Consider the following 27326-nt stretch of genomic DNA (forward strand, 5'->3'; position numbering starts at 1 on the left):
CATTTAGGTAGGCTTCTACAGCTCTCTCTAATTTAATTGATGTTTGAACTTCCATATTTCACTACCAAGTCTCCTTACTCGTTTGCCCACGTCCTTAAGATTCTCTAAGGATGTCTTTAACTACTCTTTTAATACAAGTAGCCATTTCATTTCACATTTTATCAACATCTTCGTCTAAATCCCACTTGCCTTCTTGGGTCATTTTATCTTTAAACGAATCTTTTTTCTCTCCCTTCAATAATCCATTTATGATAGAGTGACTAAATTTTATGCTGATCGTCAACCTACCACAACCCTCATCCTTTTTCCTAACTTTTTTTTTTTTTTTTTGAGAAATCCTTTTACCTAACTTGGGATCAATTGTAAACAAAATGTATAACACTAAGGTGTATCTAATTATGTTATTAATGCCTATGCACATATGCTGAGGAATACAAGCTAGTGTCTATAAAAAAAAAAAAAAGCATGCACATGTAAAACTTATTAAGCATAAACTGCAATGGAGTGGCACCTTCTCAAATTCTTTATGCAACGAATAGGTTATTGCTTTTAGAGAAGAAATAGATTATATATAAATCCAAACAATAAAAATGTTTTAATATAATACATTGCTTAATAAAAATAAATTTTAATTTGAAGTAGTAATATAAAGTTATATATATCTAATACCTTTATTTATATTTGTGTAGAGTAATGAATACTAATACATTTATGGGCTATAATGAGATAGTTACTTCTTCTTTCTTCTTCTTCTTTTTTTTTTCCTGAGAAAATTAAATAAATTGAGCAATTATTGTTATAATGAGATAGTTACTTTTTCTTTTCTCTTTTTTTTTTTTTTTTCTGGGAAAATTAAATAAATTGAGCAAATATTGTTCTACAATAATTTCTCCCAACCCATTAATGAACACTTGGCTATCTTTTCTGGTAAGGTTTCAATGTTTCATAACTGTGTATGTCAACCCAGCCAAGTACAAGTGCCCCAGCCACACAAAGAAAGAGAGATAGAGAGAGTCAACCATTTTTGTTTTTTTGATGAAGAAAAAAAAAGAGAGCATATACTTTATAATAAAAAAGACGAAATGAGCAATGATCATATAAATTTGAAGTCCCATAGGGTTCTATATACCCTATAAATAAACCCAACCCCATTACACCACTCTTTGACTAAAAACATTGATAGTGAGAGGCCACAAACTCACAAGGTTGGGTTTTGCTTTTTGGTTCAACTAGGCAACTCCCACTTCTGGATTCCTTCCCACTATAGCTGCCTTTTAGTCCCTTTCTCGTCCCCTAAAAGAGGGAGCCTTCTAAAAGTTTTAGACTATATATTTTTGCAAACCAAGACGAAACCAAACCTAAACATTTATAGTAATACAACAAAGTCACATAGTGCTAGTGCTTGTAGTTGTAGCCTTTATTTATTTAGATGCGTATTTCTATACGGAACCCCCCTAGGAGCCCCTTTTCATGATTATGATTTTGATCTTTTTATTTTTTAAGTCTTTCTAGAAAGAGTAAGTGCAAACATTTATATGTGTCAACTTTTAATTGGACTTTAGCACTTTTACATGAGTTCACTTTATATATTAAAAGATGTCGAAATTCAACACCCAAATCCACATCTTGTTTATGTGTCAACTTTTAATTGGATTTTAATACTTTTACTTAGATTCACTTTATATACTTATAAAGATGCCGAAATTTAATTAAGAGTCGACACGCAAGTGGGATAGACGTAGAAATGGGTATATCTCTAATATTACTTTACAATCGTAAGCTTAAGTATGTAAGGCATACCTCACCATGTGCATTAGTGGGAACAAGCCACGTGTCACATTACTACAGGTTGCTCTCTCAATGGTGCAAGATGTTTTGTGGAGAAAACCTGGAGATGCTTAGCGGAGATATAAATTCGACAGGTGACATGTTTGCTGATCTTGACCAGGAGTGTGTGTGTGTGTGTGTGGGGGCCAACTCAAAGTTATTTCAACGGCTACAAATAACTTGTGATTATTAGGCATTGTTGAGGACACGTTAATAATTAATAAATGTTCAATTTTAAACTGTAATACATTTTTTAAAGAAAAAAATATATGTTTCTCAAAAAAAAAAGAAAAAATATATATACTTGTTAATGAAATTTTTGGCTTACATGTACAAATGGTGTATTCTTTTGTTTTTTGTTTTTTTAATAGGATTTGGTGTTTGTTAGATGCACTAGACAAAAACTTTACCCTTATATATATATATATATATATAATTTGACTTTCTTTTTTGAAAAATGTATAAAAATTATTATTATTATTTTTTATCCAAATATAAAAAGATTTTTTTTTTATACAATATAGAAATTATACTCTAACCTAATCTAACCTTTCATTCTTGATTCTCGACCTTCTGAGGTTAAGTAGGAGCTCTCAGCATCTTCACCAATGGCAACATCCCGAACTTTTTATTAGTTAAATAAGTTCTCTTTGTGAAGTGACCCTCTTCGGAAATACCCTTATTTTTTTTTTTTTTAACGGCTTTCGATCCTCGTTCCTCCACACAAACCAATAAATCATTGATAAGTATTTTTTGTGTGTGAAAATTATGCATTATACCTCATAACTAAATATTTATTATTCTTTAACATGTGCCTTTTATGTAATCTAATGATCCAATAAAATAAAATGACCAGCTAAAAAATTATATTAAAAAAATATTTCTTATTAGGTTACTTTTTTTTATTGCCCCCAGAGTACCAAGCTATTTGTCAATCCAAACATTGTATTTATACAAACATCTTGCATAATAGTATATTAAAGTGAAAACTCAATTAATAATAAAATTTAAATTCTGATTGCACTCCAATTTTATGCCAAATTTCACTCTAATGAACTATAATTTGATATCCAGTGTCTTTAGATTTTCAATGCACTCCAATTTCATGTCAAGTGTCATTCTAGGTATAATTTATTTTTGTGTCAATTATATTTATATGCAAATTCATGCATTTAAACTTAAAATATTTAAAACATTTGATTTGAATCTATTATGTTTCTATTGTTTTTTTTGGTAAAATATTATGTTTCTATGTGATACTATGAATGTGCACAATTCATTAGTTAGAAAAGTTACGCACACATATATATTGCAGTTGCCTATGTAGAGGTTATAAACTAGATTTCTAGCAAAAATTTGCCAAAGTTTTTTAACACTTATAATAATTATTATTATTATCATTCCTTGTACTTAAATCATCCTGTCATTTTTCCCATCATGAATTAAGCTTTAGCAAACCATATAATTTATTTGGTTGTAATCTATTCTTTAAAAGAGGTGCTCATAAATGTTTTGGGTACTCCATATCTCCTTCAAACTCAGCCTAGGCATGGCCCACGAGCCAGCTGTTTTGATCACAAACAGAGATGGTACTTAAGTGTGCTAACTGCTAAAGCTGCCACAAAATAATGCATTTGTTTAACGATTTGTGGGCTAGTTTTATTTATGTCTTTAGCTTAGGTACAATGGTCCGAGATCTTTGCTCTAAACAGCTTAAAGGCACCATGGTCCAATTAATTTCTCTGCCGAGTTTGAGCTGAAACTGCAGCCCTGCCCAAAAAGTAGAAACAAAAGCAGCCCAAAAAGAAGAAAGAAAAAAAAAAAAACCTACAAAAGGCACAGTTCTCTTGCAGACCTGTTCTGTTGGGTATTTTTTGCTTTTTGGGGTTCTTGTCTAGGCTTAGTAAATGGTAATGTCTAGATTGTAATTGTAATCACCCACAGTGCAATAACTTAATGGATCACTTACTTACTGACTAGTAGTAAGACTGGGGTACAGAGATTTATAAAACACAATAATTTTTTCTTCTTAATTTTGTTTTTTGTTTTTTGGGGGTTTGGGGTAGGACAATAGGTCCACATAATGCATGTTAAAGTTAAGTACTACTCATTTAAACCACTGCGGCTGGTTGGTCCTGTAAGGGCGGCCAATATATAGGTCAAGTGCCGCATTCAATCATATCTGTAACACCATAGGACAGAGAGAGAGGCAGAGAGAGAGTGAGAATGTGAGATCTAAAATTTAAAAGAAAAGAATAATTGCTGGCTTATGGATTGGGTCTATGGAGTGTGAAGCTTACAGCCTTACAGTGTACTATAAGCACTCCATTTATCATAGCTGCCTCTCTCTGATGTGATAGGAATTAATGATTAGACTATACTCTATTTCATTTTTCTACCCAATCAAAAAAGGAAAAAAAAAAAAAAAAAGAGGAAAGTTTGAAAAGGTGTTGCAATTCAACGTATTGGGTGTGTGGATGAATTTTTGTTTTCTTAGCAATGAAAAAAAGGGTGAAGTTTATTTTTACAAAGTTAAATAATAGTGAAAATTACAGCAAAGTCTTGAGATGTGAGTAAACGTCAATAATTCTCAATTTGTTTTGCAAAAAATTACTAATTGGGATAAAGAAACCCTTTTTTTCCATTGAATTATCCGATTAAGTGTTCCTAATTCTTGTATAAATAGGGTAAATTGAATAATTAAAGAGAAAAATATAGATTTTCTTAATAAATTAAGGACAAATTAAGAACATAGTACTAATTTAAGGGGCATTGTCTAAAAAAAAGCATAAAATTGTGATTTATTGTAATTAGTATGTAATTATGTTTATCACAAAACTCAAGAGAAGGATGTTATTTTTGCAAAACTTAAGGGGCCATTGTCTTCTTCTTCTTCTTCTTTTTTAATTAAATTAAAATTTATTTTTAAACCATAACGAAGATTACCATAATTTTCCTCCAATAGTATTATAGTATTATTGTAACAACCTAGAAATAGTACTTCATATGAAATTGTCACATTTTTTTTGGAAATCACATTCTTTGATTATACCAATGAAGTAGCTCTGTCACTTTCTCCTCCTAATTCTTTCCCCCTTTAAGCATGCTGATTTCTCTCTACAACTGTCTTTCTCCACCTTTCTTTGTACCGTAGCTATCAAAACTATTCAATCTACAATAAATTTTATTTATCTTCAATTAAATTAATAAATTTTTTATTTTCTTTATTCATCATGTATAGTATGGCTATTTATAATGAAAAATAAAGCAAGAAATTACTGAACCATATTTCGGCTTTAATCAATTTTGGATATTTGCTTGTGTCTGTTCTGAAATGGGACCTAAACCGTATAGTGGGCCAGTGAGTATGGAGTGATGGGGCCTAAACTATATTGTGGGCCAGCATTATGGTGTGTGAGTTAAAGCCCACCTCATTCATTTCATAATTTCATACGGCTATCCATTTAGGCCATGGAAGCTTTTGCAGATAAATGTTTGGTTAAAAAAAGTGGGCTTTACAAATGAGAACCAACATTAAATCCCAAGATGGTGACACATTTGCACGTGTGGCCACTACTTGAACCCAGAGTCCACAATATATATATATAGTTTGATAAGGTGTTGTTGGTCCACAATGAGAGAGTACTACAATAATGAAAGGATAGCAAAAAAGTTGGATTTGATTTATAAATAAATTATATATATTAAAAAAAAAAAAAGTTGAAAGGAAAAGAGATGGGGGAGACTTTGACTAAAATCCCATTTGAGAACCAAAATCCTCATGCTAAATCTTTTAATGGGTTGGTAAGTGGTACTTTGGTTTCAACTTTCAAGTTTAACAAGTCTGCTACAGAAATGTTAGCTTAGCTCATGACTTTGAATTCGATTTTGCTCCTCTTTTTGATGCCCTGTTTGATAAATGTGCTACAATTTTGTACCATGTAATTAGTCTAGTACTTGAAAGAGAAGAAAGAAATTGCCAATAGTTTGGTTTTATTAGCACTAGGATTAATGATAAAAACAGAATTAAGGGCATAAACAACAGTAACACCACTAGGGTGATGGAGCTTTTTTTTTTCATTGAATAGCTATATAATAAACTTAGAAGATAGTGTGCAAGTATTTTATGACTATATCTTCTTATGTAAACTTCTTTGGCGGCTTGCTTTGTAGTTTAGTGAGACCATATTAAAGGCATATGGATTCTGGGATCTATTTTGAACTTTCATGTCTCCATCTACATTTAATTTCTCAACATTAATCAGATCCTGAGTCCAATTGCTCCTTCAATTAGGTCCATTCATTTGCTTTGGCCATGCATTTCACCAATAGTGAGTTGATTGGAAATTAATTCTATCATAGGCCATTGAATAAAAAGTTTGATATGTGTCCCCCCAGACATACTGAAAAAAAATCCCGTAGAATGATTTCCTTTTTAACTTATTTCCTTATTTTTTTCTGTTGTGAAAAGTTTTATCACATTTGTATGATAATTTAGAATTATGGGCCTACCTACAAGACTCAAAGGGCAGGTTCGTTGAATCGAAGTTATGTCTGCTAGATTTTGGGATTTCACAATTGATTTAGAAAATCACAAGACGGTATAATATCAGTACATTTGAACACAGCTTAGTATTTTGTCCCCACAAATATCAAGGACTGATTGGTTACTTCCATGAAAAGGTGAGAGATAAACAACCAAAACACAACATTTTGAACTCCAAGACATTAGGTTGCCTACAAACCAATAACTATTCATAACCCCCACCTCAATATCAATAGTGACATGGACCACATGGTAGATGATCAAGCTCTAGTAGTAGTACAGAAAGCCGATCGAGTTTTTTTAGAAATTCTGAGGAAGAAAAAAAAAAAAACACTATACTTTTTTATTGATAATTCCCACAGGTTCCTGACTTAAGTTTCTAGATGTAAACTTTATACCAAATTTTGAGATGGAAGACAAAAGGCTTCAATGACTGTCTATGCAATATGGTCCCAGACTTGACAAGGTCAGCACATCTAACCCCTGGATGCCATGATGATGAGTAATGACTATGGCCATTTAATATAATCCCAGATTCATAAAAATTTGAGGAGCTGAGGATCATATATTGGGTCTTGATATGACCTGCATGATCTTAAAGTTTTACCTTGGGTGCATGCAGTTGTGAAGAAGTCAAAGAATATCACACTGTAGGCCACTTTATTGATAATCATTCTCAAAGGTGAAAGGATGGCAGAGGCAGTGCGTGACAGGTTAGAGTAAAAAAAAAAAAAAAACTCCAAATTGATGATTTGAGATAAATCAATAACATGTGATTACTAGATGAAATGCGCATCCCGTATAAAGAGAATCTCTAAACGTGAGGCATTTATATCAGAAAATGCTTCCAACACAAGGGTTTGATCAGACTATTAGATCATTCAATGCTGCATTGAGGCGTGTTTTCAGTCTGCACACATAAAGCTTTGTCCCCCAAAAGCTATGGGCTCTATAGTGTTGGGAAAAATCAGTACTTTAACTTGACTGGCAACCTTCAACCAAAGAGAAGGAGGGTATTCAATTTGGTTCATCAATTAAGCCCATTCGCTTAATTCATTGTCAATACTGAAGTCATTTCATTGGATGTGCTAACTGTTCAATTATACTATTTCAATAATTGAAACACGAGCAACTGACAGTGCTACAAATATTCTAACTAGTAATCAAAAAAATATTGATATTAAAACATGTACACTTCTACCTGGTCAGAACAAAATTGTCAAAACTCACAAGTATTCATGAGTACATCAGACTGCACAAATCCCTTATTCTAACTAGCAAAGCGTTGATGAAAGGGACAACCCTGAAGTTGCCTGTATTCAACTCAAACAGGTCAATATCAAATCTGCATTGCTCACCATGGTACATTTAACTTGGGACTAGCATTAGCATGATATGCACATTAAATTTTGTATAGTTCTACCATTTTGTAACAAAATCAACAGGCCTCATAAGTTTTTATGAGCATATCAGACTGCACAAGTCCTCCATCCTTGCTTGCGAAATGTTAGTGAAAGGGAAAACCCTGAAGTTTCCATCACTCAGGCAGGTCAATGTCAACTGTTCATTGCTTACCATGGTCTGCATTTAAAATTTACCAGCATTAGCATAGAATATAAACCAGAGTCTATCCAAGTATCAATATATTTTTTTGATTGGTCTATCAAAGTATCAATTATATCATAACATGCTATAGTCCATTTGTAGAGACTTAGAAGGAAGAATAAATTTTATGTACAAAGAAGTCTTTTGAGGTAGACATTCTTAAAACAAATATTTTTTTTGCCCCTTACGGAGAAAACTTAAGAAGGTACCAAACTAAGTAAACTGCAGACAGAGTTGAAATCAAGCAAGCAAGAAAGGCCATCAGGAAAGTACAAAAATACAGATGAATATAAACTTAATTGATGCAGAATTGTATTGGAAGAAGCCATCTATCTTCATTAAAAATAATTTAACTAGCCATACTGAAAAAAAAAATCAGTTACGGTATACGGCAGTAATCTTAATAAATAATCTACATTCAGTATGAGGCAATGGTTTCACTTCCTTTGTGCAGTCAGAAACATACATACCAGTACTACCAAACAAATCCAAAGTTGTTATCCTATCTCTCCTGATTTTTTTTCCCATTTAGATTGCTACTTTCAGGTTTTGACATTATAAACAATCAAATTGCTAATAAAAGCCATTAGTCTTTGGACCAAGTGGCATTTCCTCCCTCCATAAATAAGGGGTGAAGGGTGAAGTCACAACTCACAAGTTCAATGTCATACTGGAGCGTGAATTAATTGTCATTAATTCATCAAAAGAATTGCTAATAGTAAATAAATCTATACCTCACAAGAAGTTGCTTTGTCTGTGCAGCTCCACCATTTGAAAGGAACACAATCAACATATTGACACCATTTGCAATATGGGCTGATGTTAACACCTTGAAGAACTGCTACAATACATCCAGCAAGTCTGCATAAAGAAGAAGCTCCTCTTATAACATATCACCCGCCAAAAATTTCTAGCAACTAGTAAGAGAAGGAAGCTTGCCATGCAAAGAAAGGAAGAAAAAGAACTTACATAAGACCAAAAAGAAGAAGAGAAATACTCCTCAGGACTGGCCTGTCTAGCATCTGCTTCAACTTCAACTTGATAGAATCTTTAACACCATACTCAAAGAGGTCTACTTTGTTTTGAGCCACTAGCCTGAGCTGAGGGCTGAACAAAAGCACAAATCCAAGCAGGAAACCTGATATAAAACCTCCAATATTTGAAAAATTGTCTACATAAGGTAGCAGACCAAGGACGAAATTGATCATGGTGACAAAGAAAATTGATGCTACAGCTGAAAACTGCAATCAAAGAAAAAAGCAATTATTAGACCACTTAATCAGACTAATGGTATAGAGTGATAACTGGGGGTTGAGAAAAGAAGAAGGTGAAGGACCTTATTGGAGTAAATCTTCCAGTTCCGAATAAGCACAGAGAGCATAGCTCCAAGCAATCCATATAGAGCTCCAGATGCACCAACTGCTGGAATGTTTCTGACAAAAAGTGCAGCCACCAAGGTACCAACAAAAGCCGAGAGTATATATACTAACCCAATCCTTACTGCCCAACAGAAATAAAAACAGCAAGAAGGTAAAATTCTTTACAACACTTTTCAAGATTTAGCTGTATACTTATTTGATTAAGTGAATCAGACTAAAGAGAAGAAAATAGTTACACTGTCCAAATTCTTTCTCTAAGAAAACCCCTATAAGGACAACACTGCAGAGGTTGATGACAAGGTGGATAGCTCCAGCATGCAAACATGGAAATGTGAAAAGACGCCAAGTTTGGTGATATTCTGTTAAGAATGAATGTTGAAGAGCTCCCATTTTACCTAGCCTGCAATATTGAAAAGCATCAATTTGAGATTGTTGGAAAGCACCAGACAGAGCCAACTAATAGCATTGGGCTGAGATCTGTCTGATCAGTGAAAAATATAAGGCAACATATTAGAATCATTTTCTAACATGTAAATGCAATTATTCAGTGAAAAAGACAAGTCAAAACACAAAAGGCTAAGAGTATAACAAACAGAAGATTTATATGTTAAAACATGAACTAAAGACAACACAAAGTACTATTAAGCTGCGCTACAAAACTTTGGTTCAGTCTCCAAAATTAGAGAATGTTAAATTGGCTTTGGAACTAAAGAACCACTGAACCACACACACACATTTTTAGTTCTCTAGGGCTGAAATCACCATCACTATCCATACTCCAAAGGTCCTAACTTTTATTAAGCAAGCTTAAGTCCATTAAACATACAGAGAGGCCCAAAACAAAACAAAAAAAAAAAAAAAAAAAAAAAAAAAAAAGGACATTTCTCAAACTTCCTTGTCAACAATATTACTATATAAGAAAGACAGGTAAGAACATAATTTTAGAGACTTAATTTTATGGATTAATTTCTCTTAAATGGATGAGGCTTAATTTTATTAATTTCAGGGTTTAATTTGTTACACCCTAAACTACAGGCATTAAAATGTAATTTTCCCAAAAAAAAAAATGTCTCAGAATTTACTAGAAACCCAGCATAAAAGATTAAAAGCTGCTAAACTAAAACCATTACTAATTTCTTCAGCAGTCAACAACAAAAAGACAGTTCCAAGGCAAACTTTTCAGGTCAAAGAAACTCAAACCCCAAAATGAAATTCACCAATTAGAGAAGGAATCATCAAAGAAACTGAAACCCAGATAAAGAAACCGATAAAAGAAGAAGATTTTGTTAGTAAAATTGAAAAAACAACTCACGTGGAAGCAGAAGGACCAAGCAAGGGATTCTCAGAGAGAGGCTGAAAAGAGAGCCTCCCAAGCAGCTTGAAGGCGCAGTCTTGGTGGGAATTGTTCCAGCAGTCATTGACGAACATGGTGGCGAAGAAGGCAACGACGTGGAGGATCACGAAGACGGAGATGACCCATGTGTCGCCGCTGCGGCGGCGCTGAGAGCGGGAACCGAAGAAGCTGAACTTGATTCGGTCTTGGAGTTGGAAAGTAGTTGTTTCAGCGCGATCGGATGTGAATGGCGGTGGTGGTGGTGGTGGTGGTGGTGGTGGAGGAGGAGGAGGAGGAGGAGGAGGGGCCTTGATTTCGATATGGGTCTGGAACTTGCAGTTGGAGTTGGAGTTGGTGTCTTGTTCCGCCATTGGAATAGTGGGTGTCTTTTCACTCTTTCAAGTTGCAGGAAAAATGGTTTCTTGGGTTGGAAGCTACAGCTGTATTTATTTAGAGAGAAAAAGAGAGAGAGAGAGCGGTTGGTTCTTTCTGTTTCTCGAAACGGTTGGGCTTGGCGGGAATTTTTTTTTTAAGCTTAGCATACGATTTTTTTTGTACTATCTCACAAAATAGTAAAACAATTGCAATAATAATAATAAAATAAATAAATAAATAAAACAATCTCACACTTATGATTAGTCTTTTTTTTGGTTAAAGGCAAGTAAGTTATTTGAACTCTTAATATTTTTTGTTGGAAATGCTAAAATGTATTAATCAATTGAGTTATAATACTTTTACTCACTTATAAGGTGTCTTAACTTTCAAATTTTAATATTCATATTTATGAAGAGAAAGAATATCATTAGATTGTGTAGAGTTGATGATTGGTTTTGCCTTTGGTGCAAAATGGAGGATGAAAGTAGTATTCCATGAAACCCACCAACACACGTGAAAAAAGAAGTTTATTTGTAGTGTGTAGAGTTGATGATCAGCTTTGCTTTCTGTGCAAAATGGAGGATGAAAGTAGCGTTCAATTATTCTTATTCATACCTTGTAACTCTGATGCTAGTTTGAGTATGGACGAGATGTTAATCAAGCCTCCACCGACAATATTGCATCAAGCTTTACTAGGCGAGGTATATTTCTTATTAACTTCAATCTTTCTTGAAGATGTATGGCATGCTAGAAATAGATACAAGTTCTTATGAGAAAATTTTTAAATAATTAATGTATGTCTTATTATTTTCCTCGATTAATATGAATCTTAGGTAAAATTTTTTTGAGTGAGTATTCTTAAGGTGATTTTTTTTTTTTTTTTTTTTTTTTGAGAGTAGAAACGATAGTAACCTTTATTTTGATAGAATCAAATTTTATAATGAGGAAGAGAAAAGAGGGACATTCTTCCAACTAAATAATAACCTCCTCTTTCTCTTTTGTAACATTAATCATGATTACATCGTAATTCGTAAAGGTATGCTAACAAAAGAGAGAAGAGAGAAGAAAAAAGAAATCAAAACTATCTCTAATCAGAGTATTCAAATTCTTCTCTACCCGAACACATGATGCAGCTAACACTTCACCTATGTTGTTGTGTAGAAGAGATCCAGAACCCACTGATGTAGTCTTCTTTGACAGTGAAATAGACAAACACAATTTCATGTTGGAGAAGTACCAATGAAGGATTGCGAAAGACTCATAATATCCCTACCAATAACTTGTTTTTTGTGAGTAGGAGAATCCAAAGGAGTGGAGACTGGATGGACGCTTGGCTAGATGAGAAGAATGAATCAAGACATCAATGGATGACTGGTTGTTAGGATCACGTAGTATACGTTTCCATGATCGAAGGGATGATTTGTTGTGGCCCATAAATCCTCAGGAAAATTTGTGGTTATCTCCATCTCCACATCAATGTTTGAGTACCCCCCATTTAAATTTTTGTTATCCATAGCTGGGATAGTTTTCAAATTTCCTTCAATAACCATCTTTTTATCCTTCTCACCCTTCCTTGTCAGTTGCTGTCGTAGTTGTATTTAAAATACTCTCCCTAGAAATAGGATTAGACTTATTCGAAGGAATTAGGACAGGATCTTTGGAAGTATCCGAAATAATTAGTTGTGGGTTATCTGGTGATTTGGAATTTAGATTTGATGAGGGGATAAGATTTTTGGATATTGTGGATTTAGGTAGGATACTATCCCGTTCAAAATTAGAAATTTGATTATGATGAAAGATTTTGAAGTTTCCCACCCATTCGAGATTCTAATTGAGTTAACCAGCTGTTGTCCAATTGTTTTCACAGTAGATTTTCCTATCAACAGATTACCAATCAGTTGTTGCTGGATTAAGGAGGGCTCAGCTATACCATCTTCCCCCTCAAAGACCTAGATTTCCTCTTCATCTTTGTCATTTGATTTGGATTGTTTGAAATTACTTTTCTTCTAACCAACTTTTGGAGCTATAGCATGAAGCCATGGCCCAAATTGGAACTCATCCTCATCCGGAGAAAGACAACCTTTTTTTTTTTTTTTTAATTTTTTTTTTTAATTCATGATCTTGATGACCAAGAATACCACAACGATAGCAGAAGGTAGGTAGTCTCTCATACTTAAAAGAGACCTATCATTCTTCCATATTTTCAATATGAACTATTTTTCCCCTTTCGTGATATCAATGTCTACTCCAATACAAAGGAAAGGGCCCCAAGCAAGACTACTCTTTGGAGCATCAACCAAAGGAGGAGTACCAATCTCATTGGCAATACGAATACCAATAATTCTATTCATACTTTTAATATGAACATTGAAAACCCTAATCCAAAAGGGAGAACGTTGAAAAATAACCTTACTTGGGCTGAGATCACCATTGAAACACTGTAACAAAAAAGTCTTTTATCAAAAGACTATGGACTTCTGTCTAGAACTTCAACCATGTCCTCCTCATTTGCAAAGATAGCCAAAAATAGATTGTTCCCCACTTCTTTGATAGTTACACCATATGAGCCTTGCCAAAGTTGTTGAATGGTAGATTTGAACGCCTACTTATTAAAATCTTTGTTGATTTGTAATTTTAAAAAGAAGGCTAAACTGAGCTTGTTATTTAGAGAGAGCTACTTCATGAGAATTAACAGCTAGAACTCCTTTTTCCTCTTTAGAATGATGAAACTTTTTCCAAAGCTCCTCCATAGCCCCATCCATAATTGGTACAAAAACAAGGTAAGGAAAAAAGAAAAGGGAAAAGAAAAAGGAAATATAAAGAATGAAAGAAAGCCCCTACTACGATCAATTAACATATTGAGGAGGTTTGAATCTTACGTTATACAATGCAAATTAGTTTTTTTTACTTTCCAACCCTACTGAAAGCCAGTGAGAGAAAAGTTCATTTTTCACTCCTTAGGAGAGTTAACTTATAGCTCTTCCTTTGAAGAAAAAACCTATAGTTATTGTTATAGGTTTTTTTTTGGGAGGATAACCTATAGCTGTAGCTAATCATATTAAGGAGGGAAGGAAGATGAGACTACCCTCATTATGTAGTCCATTAGGCCTCTAGTGGGCCAATAAACAGTCGTTGTCATAAGAGGTTGCATCCAGCTGTATAGTCCATTGGACCTAAAATGGGCCATCCAAAAATCAGTGATAATAAGATCAAATCCTCAAAGGTAAAAGTTTTTTGGTCCACTCTTCAAAAAAAAAAAAGTTTTTTGGTCCACAAAAAGGGAAGGAAGTCATAGGATTCAACTCCCAAGTCCCAACATGATTACGATGATTTTAGCTGTCTCTTTTTAAGAAGTGGTTAGTGGATGGTGATCGATTGTGACTTCCTTGGTTAGAACTAATAAACCCAAAAATGTACCTTATTTAATGTCTTTGATCAACAAAGATAAGCTGTCCAAATCATGAACTAAATAGAAGTTGGATGGGTCTAACTCCAGCCTAAAAAAAATTAACACTTTTTGGGTTTTTAAATGTAATTGAATTATAGTGTTGACTTTGATAACTACTTTGCTCCTACGAATATGTTATATCTCCATCATCACAACTTGCTTTGTCATATGGGTATAATAGGATGCGGCAAAGTCATCTCATGAAATGAATATGATGTCGGTATGCCGCAATTTCAGATTTTTTGTATTCATTTTTCTCATGTTCCAACCATTCCTTGCCCTAAAATGAGAAAAATGATAGAAAGAAAATAAAATATAATTTTGAAATCTTAGATTTTGTTTAATTAATTGAGCGGGGAATTAAATTAGTTACTTGGTGTGGAATTGTGATAAAAGTTTTTGGCCCCTAATTTGGTTCTCTGGTTTATTTTTTGTTTGGATTTAGATAAAATTTCTAGAAAGGTGAAAATCGAACATCTTCTTTCATATATTCATTTTTCACTATTTTGAATTAGAAATTTAACTAACTGATTTGACCTATAACTGATTCAATGTTTTTTTTTTTTTTTTTTTTTGGGTTTCTTGGTGGCCAAACAGGAGCTTTGGATTCTTCATGTTGTTTAATTACTTGACTTGATATGATAATGATGGATTTGTAAAAAGTAAAAAGTTCTATGCAGAAGGTTTAAATGGATGGTGTTTGTTACCCTTAAAAATTACTATAATTTTTGAGTAGAGTTTGTGGTATGCTTTTATATTTGAACATTTTTTCATCTTTCTTATGTGTGTGTGTTTGTTTCTCAAAAAAAGAAAAAGAAATGTGGTGTCTATTTCTCAATTGATTCAAAAGGGTTGACAATCATTATTGTAGGGATAAAATTCCCAAAATCAAAGAATGGGTCTTGGGCCCCATACAGAGTCCAGCCACGACCGAGGAGAAAATGGGGCGCCAAAAAGACTTCCAGCCCAACTCTAATGAGTCCAAACTTATTTTAAAAGAGGTTCGAGGAGGAATTCCTCCTCGGACGTGCCAAATATGGCCCAAACGTGCACCCTATTCATAATAAGGAATCACTCCAACTAATATTGGTAGTAAGGACGAGCCTCACAAAGCCAGGAGAAGGAAGAGAGTACAGGATGTCCAGGGGGAAACCACAAGTGCCGCATTAAATGCATGAAAGCTACTTTTCTGGCCGCATTAATGTGGAGAGGACAGGCAAACAATATTACCTTGGCCACTGCAACTCATAGAAAGGTAAGATAGATGTCCGATGGGATGGACACTCAAGTGAAGGTGTGGACGATCAACAAGTGTAAGGCTCTGATTAATTTAAGGAGGCTATATAAGAGAAGGGCATCCCCATGAAGAGGGGATCGAAAAAAAAGGAGAGAGAGAGAGAGAGAGAGAGAGAGAGAGAGAAAGACTATAGTCTTTAATCAGGAACAAAAGTGCACCCACACGCCTCCTCGGACCGAACATCCAGTGGACATAAAGGAGGTATTCTTACGTTCAAATCGCTGCATGGCCCAAAATTAGCTAACATACACTTCGTTAAGGCCTAGTTCTGTAACCCACTCTCTACAAATTCATTGTCTAGGGCTCTTTGAGCCAGAATCATTTACCTGCTGGGTCTGGGCCCCAAAAATTGACTCTACAATTATGATCTAAGATATTGGAATTGCATGATTCATATCCCAATGTGACCCATAATTTCGTTTTTTAGAAGACAATGTACCCTATAATTAATTTGTTAAACAATTAATTTTTCTATGAGCATATAACAAAAAAGAGAACATTGAAACATTAGGGAAAAATGCCCATGCACCCCCTAAATTTTCAGTCACTGGCCAATTTACTTCATAAACAATACATATCTGCCAAACCAATACCTTTGTTAGTTTGGTGTCAAAAAACTAATAGAATAAAAGCATGTGAGATGCAGGTGTTCCTTAAAAACCAATTAAACCACACACGATAGAAAGAAGAGAAAGGAGAGACCAAAGGTCTAACTGGCAGAGAAGAGAGAGAGAGAGAGGAGGTAGAACCAGAGCCATTGCAGAGCGTCTTTCTGTTGTCTCGCCGCCCTTGTACTGGTGGCACCGTGGTGGTTCCGCCATGCCGTTCACTAGCAACTACGTGGTATGTTTTTTCTCCTTTTCTTACATATTGCTATTTAAATCCACAAAGAACTTTTTTTTATTTATTATTATCTCCATGTGCAAATTTATATAGTAGAAATTCTTGGTTTGGTTTAATTTTTTGGTTGGGTCTCTGTGAAATTCTTGGTATTAATTCTTGGTTTGGTTTAATTTTTTGTTTGGTTTAAAATTCCAAGGAGTGACAGTGGACATTCATCCATGGCTATAACAAAAAATTTAACAAGAACATTAATAGAAGAGTTGGAGAAAAAAAAAACACACACACAATACAGAGAATAGTGGAAAAAAAAAAATAATACTTGCATTCAATAAAAGGACAATTCCTCTCTTCTTGAATGTGGTGGCTTAGCAGTCTATCAAATTGGATTAGAACTATACGAATCTACAGCTTCCAGTTCAATATGATAACATCTATCTTTGCACTTATCACACTTGTTGGAGATTGCAAAACGTGGGGCCAAGTCAATTATGAAACTGAGAGGAATATCATATTCCTGAATTTTTTCCAACCTTTTTGACTTTTTTAATCAAGATAAGTCTTTGTAGTAAACGAAAATTTGAAGCCAATGTTTTTGTCCAGACCAGTTTTCGACAAGCAGACACACCCTAATTATAAGAAACTATGAGAATGATTGTTGATGAATGATGATGTAGCTTTATCAACTATGGGAAGTTAGTGATTAGTTGCAAATAAAGTTGCCATATTGCCCAGAAGATTAAGCAATGGATTTTAATTATAAATTCTGCACCAGCTGAAAAAGAGTGAGGTAGCATTATGGTTAATTAATTGTAAACTAGGTGGGCTCTATGGATTTAAGTATAATTCTGCAACAGCGTCAAAAGGCGAACAAGTGTCATTCCCTTCGCAGCAATACTGGATGGCAGACAAAAGTTGACAAAAGATTACTATAAAGAATTTATTTGGGTCCCATATTTGACAATTATAACATTGACATTAGGTGCATATTTTGCACAGCCCCGTATGCGTGCAGCCAGCTTCAGGCTTCATTGATAAGATTAAACCATTAGAGCAGTAGTCATATCTATTTCAGGCACTCTACACCAGCTCTGGTTCTACCGCCTCTTTCTCTCTCTCTTCTCTGCCGTTCAGTCCTCTCACCTCTGGTCTCTCCTCTCTTTTCTTTCTATCGTGTGTGGTTTAGTTAGTTTTTAGGGTTTTTTTAAAAAATAACCATAAAACACATTCTATATTATAAGTTAGACAACGTTTGAAACATATTGCATTTCTAACAATTCGAGTTCAGTAGACTCGATTTACCCAGAAAGCTGACGTGGAGAAAGTAGAAAATCGAGTTTACTGAACTCGATTTCTATACATAGAAATTGAGTTTAGTGAACTCAATTTCTGTGTACAGAAACCAAGTTTAACAAACTCGGTTTCTGTACATAGAAACCGAGTTTATTAAAATCGATTTCTATGTATCCAGAGAACGCTCATCTTCTGCTCAAAAAATCCAGAGAACGAAGAAGAAAGAAGCAACGGAGAGTTCAAAATGAAGAAGAAAGAAGCAACGAATGAAACCCAGGCGTCGATTCTGACCAAACCCAGGCGCCTGAAGCTTCATCGCATTGTCGCGGCGGCGAAAGCTTCATCGTTTTTGCATCGTCGCGGCGGCGATTCTGACCAAACCCAGGCGCCTGAAGCTTCAGGCGATGCAAAACGCAGAGATCGGACGTGTTCTTGGCCGCAGCGGCGAGACACGTCCGATCTCTGCGTTTTGCATCGCCTGAAGCTTCAGGCGCCTGGGTTTGGTCAGAATCGCCGCCGCGACGATGCAAAAACGATGAAGCTTTCGCCGCCGCGACGATGCGATGAAGCTTCAGGCGCCTGGGTTTGGTCAGAATCGGCGCCTGGGTTTCATTCGTTGCTTCTTTCTTCTTCATTTTGAACTCTCCGTTGCTTCTTTCTTCTTCGTTCTCTGGATTTTTTGAGTAGAAGATGAGAGTTCTCTGGATACATTGAAATCGATTTTAATAAACTCGGTTTCTATGTACAGAAACCGAGTTTGTTAAACTTGGTTTCTGTACACAGAAATTGAGTTCACTAAACTCGATTTCTATGTATAGAAATTGAGTTCACTAAACTCGATTTCTATGTATAGAAATCGAGTTCAGTAAACTCGATTTTCTACTTTCTCCACGTCTGGGTAAATCGAGTCTACTGAACTCGAATTGTTAGAAATGCAATATGTTTCAAACGTTGTCTAACTTATAATATAGTATGTGTTTTATGGTTATTTTTTAAAAAAACCCTAGTTTTTAAAAAAACACGTGCATCTCACATGCTTTTATTCAATTAATTTTTTAACACCAAATTAATAGAGGTATTGATTTGGGAGATGTGTATAGTTTATGGAGTAAATTGACCAATATAAAAGTTTAGGGGATGTTTTGGCTAGTGGTTGAAAGTTCTAAGATTGTATGAGCATTTTTCTTGAAACATTATTTTAAAAAAATTTATTGATTAAATTTTGACACAATTGATTTTATTAGGAACAAATGAAAGCAAACTCTAAAAATTAAGGACCAAATGTGATTTAATTTATTTATTTTTTGATGTAAAAAATGTTCAATTACAAAAAAGAAGATTTTTTTTTTTTTTTTGGTGAGTTGAAAAGAAGAAGGTTTAAGCTATTGAATTGGGAAACACAAGCTGACTTACAAGTTACAATTACTTACATAAGAGCATCCATATTGGTGGTGCTAAATACTCCCTCCTCCGTCCTACTTTGTTTGTCATATTTGAAAAGTCAAACTTCTTAAGGAAATATCATTTATTGTCTTGTCTACCTTCTAAAAATGTATAAGTTTCCAAAACTACTCTTAAATAAATTTATCAAAAAATTGAATTGGTAAATTAATAGAGGTATAATAGGAATATTAGTAAATTAATGACTTTTATTTTTAGAAATAGGACAATATTTTGAGACATCTCAAAATGGAATAGATGACAAACAAAGTGGGATGGAGGGAGTAGCTATATTGCTATTTTTAGCACCGCCAAATACCAAAATGTGCCCTACAATGGTGGAGTCAAAGCTATATTTTTTGGCTCCACAGCTACAGTGCACAGCTACTTTGTGCATAGTAGCTGAAGGTAAATTTTATTTATTTATTTGTGCATTTACACTGCTTTTGATTATTTTAATCATTTTTATTCTTTCTTTTATTCTTATTTCTCTTCGTTTGACATATGCCTGTTCTGACCGAAATCTTTTGAGATGATTCGGCAATACAATTTGGCGGAGGAACTTTAGGGCGTTCACACTGTTATTGTTTGTGCGTTCATACTTCTTTTACTCATTTTTTTTTCTTTTTTTATATAACGCACTACTATATATTGTTTGTGCATTCACATTGCTATTATTCATTTATTTTTATATGATTTTATTGTGATGTTTATATTATTTTATTATGTTGAAAACTAAAATAGATCCACTGATGCTGGATGTTTTATAAAATAAATAAGTAAAATAGATAAAGTAAGTTTTTATGATATCAAATAACTAAAAAAATAGCTTTACCAATATGGATGCCAGTAAATATGTATATACTCACTCTGTCCTACTTTGTTTGTCCTCTATTCTATTTTGGAATGTCCCAAAATAGTCATATTTCTAATAATAGTAATTTACTAATGTTCTTATTATACCTCTATTAATTTACCAATTCAATTTTTTGATAAATTTATTTAAGGGTAATTTAAAAAACTTATACATTTTTAAAAGGTAGACAAGATAATAAATGATGTTCCCTTAAAAAGTTTGACTTTTCAAATATAACAAATAAAGTAAGACGGAGGAAGCATCAAATAAAAGTCCCCACTTGTCTCTTAACTGTCAAGGTGTTTCCATAAATGAAATCAAATTTAATTCATATGTATATTCCCCATCGGCTACCGCCAAAATGGATCACTCACCCCAAAACCAAACTATAGTCCTTTTAGGAATTGAGTGGGACAGGTTAGTTGGGCTGGTGCCTCACCCTTACCTTAATTGTGGTCTTTGAGTTTGTGGTAAAGCTATTGTCATCGTTGACATTGGCGGGCGGCTATTGTCACTCTTTATACTTTTTTTTTTTAGAAACATCACTCTCTATACATTTGACTAACAATTAAAATCACTTGGTAAAAAAAAAAAAAAAAAAAAAAGAAGAAGAAGAAGAAGAAGAAAAAAAGAAAGACAGAGCCTAACAATTAAAATTAAAATGAAGAGATCTAATAAAACTTTTAATAGTTAAATGAGAGATTTGAGGTTTAATCTCCATTTATATCGAAAATCGATTAGTATATTAGTTTAAGAGTACAATTATTAAAAGTGAACGTTAAAATTATAAATTCAAAAAACAAAAAATCAAAAAAAGAAAAAGAGAAATTACACTTTACCCACGTATGATTTATTCAAAAAATACTTTAATCATTGTGATTTAGAAAATAACATCTTATCTACTTATGATCTGATCCGTCAATTAGAATTTGCCCATGTGTGGCCTTGCTGTTAGTCTAACACCATTTAACTTAAAAACACCAATTGAAACTGAATCAAAACATAAAATCTTAACTTAAAAACACAATAGAAACTAAAAGTTTTAGAGAAACAAACCTGCCCTACAACCTTCACCCTCTCTCTTTATTATTTATTCCTTTCATTTTCTTGGTTGAAAAATACTAAAGCCGTTCATCAGAACTTAGATCACAAGTAAAATAAGTTCCCAACTAAAATCAAGGTTCCATATTTCACTCCAACACTTCCTTCTCAGTTACCACATCGGACCATATCCACACAACACAACCCCGTACGCTTAACAGAGTCCTATGTTATCGTATCAACGAAATTTCATTATATAAAATTACAAATCCAACTTTACAAGTCTCCTCCTTCAATTTCAACCCAATTAATATTCACTCTCCTCTCTCTCTAGCTTCAGAGTCCCTTGCCTTTTAATTTATCAGGTAAGAAATTCTATACTTTGGATATTTCTCTTTGCATTAAATTATAGAGAAAAATGAAAATTTTTGTAACAAAATTGGAATCTCAGATTTGTTTTGATTTATTCAAACTCAGATTAAAGTAAGGTAAAATGTCATTTTTTAGACCACAAGTAAAAAAAGTGTTATTTTTTAAACCGCATGTAAATAAAGTGTTTTTGGTTTATGTTTTTTGAGCAAACTACAGGCGGTAAAATCTCAAAAGAAAATTAAAAAAAAAAAAAACATAAAAGAAAAAGTAGCAGAGACATTTGAGCTCTCGAAACAGTCTCCCGGAATATCTATATAAACGCTTTCGAGTCTTCTTATCTCACACACACAATTGAAAACTTTGACCCTTTCACTCATTTCTCACATTTTTAAGGTAAGTGTTTGTACTGTAAACTCAATCAAAATTCTTCCTTTTTTCTTTGCTTCGTTTTTGTATTGGTTCTGGTACCTCAGCGGGTTCATGTTCATTGATAGGGTTACAAATCCCATCATTTTTAACTAGTTTCTGCGTGGGATTTGTTTGTTATGCTTTCTCTGAGGTTAACATTTATCTAAATTTTAATGGGTATTATTAAAAATCAAAAAATTTATTGCCTAATTGGATCTGTTTTCAATTCCTTTCATATTCTAGTAATGATCTTTACCCTTTTTTTTTGGGTTGGGTTTAAATTTAGTATTCATATACTTATTCTTTTAGTTAAGAGTATGAGGTAGCTTTTATATCACGCTGATGTTTCATATTTCATTCACTATCTTCTTTCTTTTTTTCTTTTGTTGTTGTTGCTGTTGTACTTAATATCCTCTATCAGCTATCAAGTCCCGAACTTGTGGGCTATGACATGATTTCTGTGTGTGTGAATTCAAGTTTGGGGTTTTTGACAAGAAAATAACTGTAGGATTTTTGTGATGGATATAACAAATGGACTGGGAGTTCCACAAGAAACACTGGATGCAGAAATCAAATCATTTTTTGAATCAGCTCCTCCTCTAAAAAACAGTGATGATATCGGTGAAAAATTGAAGAAATTCATCGAGAGGAATTCGTTATCACTAGGCAAGTTCACCCTCTAGTTTAATCACATGGATACATTTTTTTTTAAGTTTCTTGACTTGAATTGGTCTCCATTTATTATATATTAAATAGTGTGTTCGTTTTGATTTGAAACATGTTTTTAGGAAATGGAGAAGCTAGGAGAGTTGTGTGTGTGACATCCGGTGGTACGACCGTTCCTTTGGAGCAACGTTGTGTGCGCTACATTGACAACTTCAGCTCGGGCCATAGAGGGGCAACATCCACGGAGTATGGCACTTTACTCCTTATTGAACGAATTTTTTAATTTGCAAAGCGACATGATATGTTAACTATATTGGTATGCTGATTGTCTTGCAGGTATTTTATAAAGGCCGGATATGCAGTTATCTTTTTATATAGGAGGTGAATTCTAGTCTTTAGTGCGTTTTATGCCATCCATTAACTCCAAGAAGTTTACAAGTGGGAATTCTTCTTGTCATATGGTGGGTAATGTATGGAATTTATGCAGGGGATCCTACCAGCCATACTGTAGATCTCTTCCTGAGGATCCCTTACTTGAATGTTTTGAATACACTGATGAGTCTAGTATACGAGGTTTGTAGCTTCTGTTACTTGAAAGCCATGACCCAATTATTCAATATAAAAAATGCCAAGATGTCAATTTTTCTCCACAATCACCTTAGTCGCATTATATCTTGTTATCTATTATTTATGTTTCTCTTTCGAAGTTAATTTATTTATTTATTTTTTTCTCAGATTTTGTGAACTGATATGTAGGACCTAATCATAGAATGACATAACTGGAGTGGGATTTGGGGGGTTTTTGTCTTTTAATTGTGGGAGGGGAATTTTTTACTTTTACTTTGTCCTGTATTTTTTTAGAACTTTAATTTCAAATTCTTACAATCAAATATTATATAATGCACTGATGGTTCTTATTAAAATGACTGAATTTTGTTTCATAATTCAGTGCGCGAGTCACATTCTGAAGCAGTGAAGAAGGCTATTTCTGAGCATCATGCTGTATGGAGTATTGATATATGCATATATGTTTTGCATGTTTTTCTTCCCCTTTTCCCCTTGAATTTTGACTCTTTGCTCTCTTTGTTTATAATGCGATGGATGAAGATTAACTCAGCATAACATTGGGCCACTTTGGCTTTTTGTTATTGCAGGCAGTAGCAGAAGGCTTCTTGTTAAAACTTCCCTTTACAACCATATTTGAGTATCTTCAGGTGATCATTATTTGTTTTTCTTTGTCAGTTTACTTTTAATTATATAATTGCATATTTTTCTTGAAGACAGTAAAAGCTACAGTATATTGCTTAGGTGAAAAAAAAAAAAAGTTTATATATAACATTTAGGAGTCTTAACTCTTAAGGTTGTATGATTTGTTTTCTGTTGGATGGCTTTACTTCATGTACAATGCCCCTTGAACAGTCAACAGTTTTTTCCCCTTTATTATTATTATTTTTTGGCACTGAATTGCATTTGATGATTATATTGAATCCCTTATGGTGCAAATTGCTGCATGTATATGGTTACCCTTTCCCTTGTATAAATTTACTATTTCTCTTTGGTAAAACCATTTTGTTAAAGTGCCAAGGTATTATAAAATATTTGTTTTATTTCTTGTTTCAGGCTAATTTTCCAACCTAGAAACTTGTTGCTGCTTTATTTGATGTTACAAAAGTGTGTGGCGGCTTTGAACATAATAGCTGACTACCTACTCTTTGATTATGAGCAGATATTGCAGATGGTTGCAACTTCATTGAGGAGTCTTGGGGCACATGCAATGTTTTATCTTGCAGCTGCAGTTTCTGACTTTTATGTTCCTTGGAAGAGCATGGTAATGGTTTAATATGTTGAATATTGTCTTTCTTTTATTCCATCCTTTTGGATGCATTTGGTACTCATGAAAAAAAAAATATCCCTTGGAAGGTTTTTAATTCTTTTTTATAGGTGAGCTTTTGCCTGGCCTTTATGGTCCTTGAATTAGCCTAGCAATGATTTAATATATTTAGAGCTTTTAAAGATTGCACTTTTTAGTTTTTACTCCCTCTGGACTGCTGCATTTGGTACTCTGGAAAATGGATTTTGTGAACACTGAAAGAATTTTTACTTAATTTGTAAACCCACAATAAGCTTGGTGCCATTTTTTCTGATATTCAAGAAAATCTGACAGATGATTATTTATAATTGTATGTTTGAGGTTTTTTTGAAAGGGGAAAAAAGGGAAAAAAAGAAAATAAAAAGGTTAGTTATTGTATTTCTTATTCATCTTGTCTCACACATCACTTAATTGGCAATCATATATTGCAGGTGTTAAATAATTTTGTCTTCTTTGTCATTTTATTTTGACCATTGTAGAGCACATGATTGTTTACAGAATTCTCCCAATATCATCATTTATAAACAGACTGAAAATCAATTCTTTGTTATAAATGTATTAAAAAAATGGTATTTAACAAAATGTATCAGATATTGGTCTGACTTGGAGTAAGTTCAGTCTTTTGCTGGTTAGCTGCATGTTGGATTTTAGGCTGACTATATAATTCAAATTCATCTAAAATTAGTATCATATTTTATATCAGTAACAACAAAAACCTAAGAAGAGCACAGATTTGCCTTTTGAAGTTCCAACTGTAGCCAAGGAAGTTAGCTCAAATTTATTTAACTTGGCATATTAGATTTTGCGCCATTTCCTTAGCATAGGATTCCTCTACTAGAAACTTGACTTTAGTTCACTCTTCTATTGACTCACAAACAAGTGCTGAGAAATACTTTTCATGAAATTGGAAAGTCTTGTACTTTTCTTTATAAAAGATATGGTTTTGTTTGCAGGCAGAACACAAAATACAATCAGCATCTGGTCCTCTGGATATGCGACTTGTTCAAGTGCCAAAGATGCTCTCGGTATTGAGGAAAGATTGGGCTCCAATGGCTTTCTGCATATCTTTCAAGGTTGAATACTTTTGCCACCACTAGTTAATTGTACTTGGGTGAATATAAAAGGTTTGACATACCCATAAATTATTTTATAACGATATATAGCAACATCTGCAATGATGTCATGAGAGAGAGAATCAGTGAGGCAAGGTCATCTGTGGGGGACTTAAATAGGTTTGTTTGGGACTTCCACTGAACAGAGATGCATTCACAATTTTTTTAGCTTCATATACTTCTTTGGTAATGTGAATTTGAGAAATAGAAAAGGGTAGGCAGAGGATGTATGGTCTTTCATAATCCCCTATGTCTTGAAGAAAGTGGAGGGCCTGTTACTTTCCCTTCCACTGGAACTTTGCATAGAAAGCATTTTGCTATAAGTTCCTGGACTTTTTATTATTTTATAATGAGATGGTACTGAAAGTTTTCCTCTGCTTGACTAAACAGCTAGAGACTGATATAAAAATACTTTTGGAGAAGGCTGATATATCTCTTAAAAAGTACAAGATGCATATGGTTGTGGCAAATGAGCTTTTAACTCGCAAAGATGAGGTTGTAGTTGTTACAAGCAATGAAAAGATATCAGTTCGCCGTGACAAGACTCAAGTTGGTGATGTTGTGGAGAATCCCCTGATTAGAGTTATTGTGGAGAGACATTCAACTTATGTTGAGAAGCCGGATATATGATATCTAAGCCTAAAACATCATCAAAAGTTGATATAGCAGACATCTACCAAAAATTGCTTTATGGTAGCAGGTCCTTATGATAATCATTTGGATTATCTGGTAGGCTGACTTGCCTTTCGGCAAAAAATAAAAAGATATAAAAAGCAAATTTTGATTTCAATCAAAGTGCTTACAGAATAACTTCAAAGGGGGGAGATTATGGCAAACATTGTAATCTCTCTATACTGTGACAAAAAGTGAATAAAGTTGTTCCAACATTGTAATCCCTATATACTGTGGCAAAAAGTGAATAAAGTTGCTCCTTTTATTGATGATAGTGTTTCCTCTTTCCTATTATGTCTCAAAGAAATTTGAAGTTATGAAATATAAAATATTATTGTCCATTGATGCAGTTTGACTTCGCATGCGTTTGTATTTTGTGTTATATATTTTGTTAACAGTTAATCCCAAGCCCACAAAAACAAGGGTTGTAAGTTGATGGTCAACGTACAATTTAATTACTTGATTATGAATTACTGCAGTTTCATTGAACATCATAAGCAGCTACACTAAAGCCATAATGTCATGCACTTATATCTCTATGTGATATCAGGCCGATATATGTGAAATTGGAAAAGTCAATGCTGTATGCTGTGATCTATCAAATAACATTGCTTGACCTCCTTTCTGTCCCTAACCCTACAGGCTAGAGGTGGGTCTCCTGAATCGTTGAATCCAAAGAATTCATGGATGGTTTGTTTGGTGTGAAATTGTCATCTATGTATTATATCTTTTTTATTTTTCAGTGTGAAATGGAACCAACACAATTGTGTTTGCATTAGCATATGACAACCCATGACATCCCAAAAAAACTGGACGTCAAGTTTTAGGGCTGATCACATTAGTCAGAAAATATTGAAGCCACACTTTCAGAGATCCTAAGCCCAGCTAGGTGCATTTCAAATTTTGAAGCAGCAGAAATTAATTATTGGCAATAATGTTGCCTCTT

General features: G+C 33.8%; 2 protein-coding genes across 3 annotated transcripts; one reads left to right on the forward strand and one right to left on the reverse strand.

Moving 5' to 3' along the window:
* Positions 1 to 7533: 7533 nt before the first annotated feature.
* Positions 7534 to 11197, reverse strand: LOC115972149 (RHOMBOID-like protein 8). The gene is made up of 6 exons (XM_031092326.1): positions 10670 to 11197; positions 9594 to 9757; positions 9315 to 9478; positions 8948 to 9219; positions 8713 to 8839; positions 7534 to 7954 (listed from the first exon to the last, which is right to left on the reverse strand). Exons 1-6 carry the CDS (start codon positions 11059 to 11061, stop codon positions 7832 to 7834), a joined length of 1242 nt encoding a protein of 413 aa, XP_030948186.1. The 5' UTR covers positions 11062 to 11197; the 3' UTR covers positions 7534 to 7831.
* A 10274-nt stretch (positions 11198 to 21471) lies between these two features.
* Positions 21472 to 26649, forward strand: LOC115972384 (phosphopantothenate--cysteine ligase 2-like). 2 transcript variants are annotated; one of them, XM_031092655.1, is made up of 10 exons: positions 21472 to 21645; positions 22569 to 22726; positions 22849 to 22972; positions 23063 to 23107; positions 23214 to 23299; positions 23676 to 23728; positions 23881 to 23940; positions 24453 to 24554; positions 25550 to 25669; positions 26099 to 26647. In XM_031092655.1, exons 2-10 carry the CDS (start codon positions 22579 to 22581, stop codon positions 26336 to 26338), a joined length of 978 nt encoding a protein of 325 aa, XP_030948515.1. In that variant the 5' UTR covers positions 21472 to 21645; positions 22569 to 22578; the 3' UTR covers positions 26339 to 26647. The 2 variants fall into 2 exon arrangements, with proteins under 2 accessions (XP_030948515.1, XP_030948514.1); XM_031092654.1 differs by lacking the exon at positions 21472 to 21645 and adding an exon at positions 21928 to 22045 and having other exon boundaries at positions 26099 to 26649.
* Positions 26650 to 27326: the final 677 nt, after the last annotated feature.

This window comes from Quercus lobata, chromosome 12 (genome assembly GCF_001633185.2).
Source record: "Quercus lobata isolate SW786 chromosome 12, ValleyOak3.0 Primary Assembly, whole genome shotgun sequence".
NCBI classification, from domain to species: domain Eukaryota; kingdom Viridiplantae; phylum Streptophyta; class Magnoliopsida; order Fagales; family Fagaceae; genus Quercus; species Quercus lobata.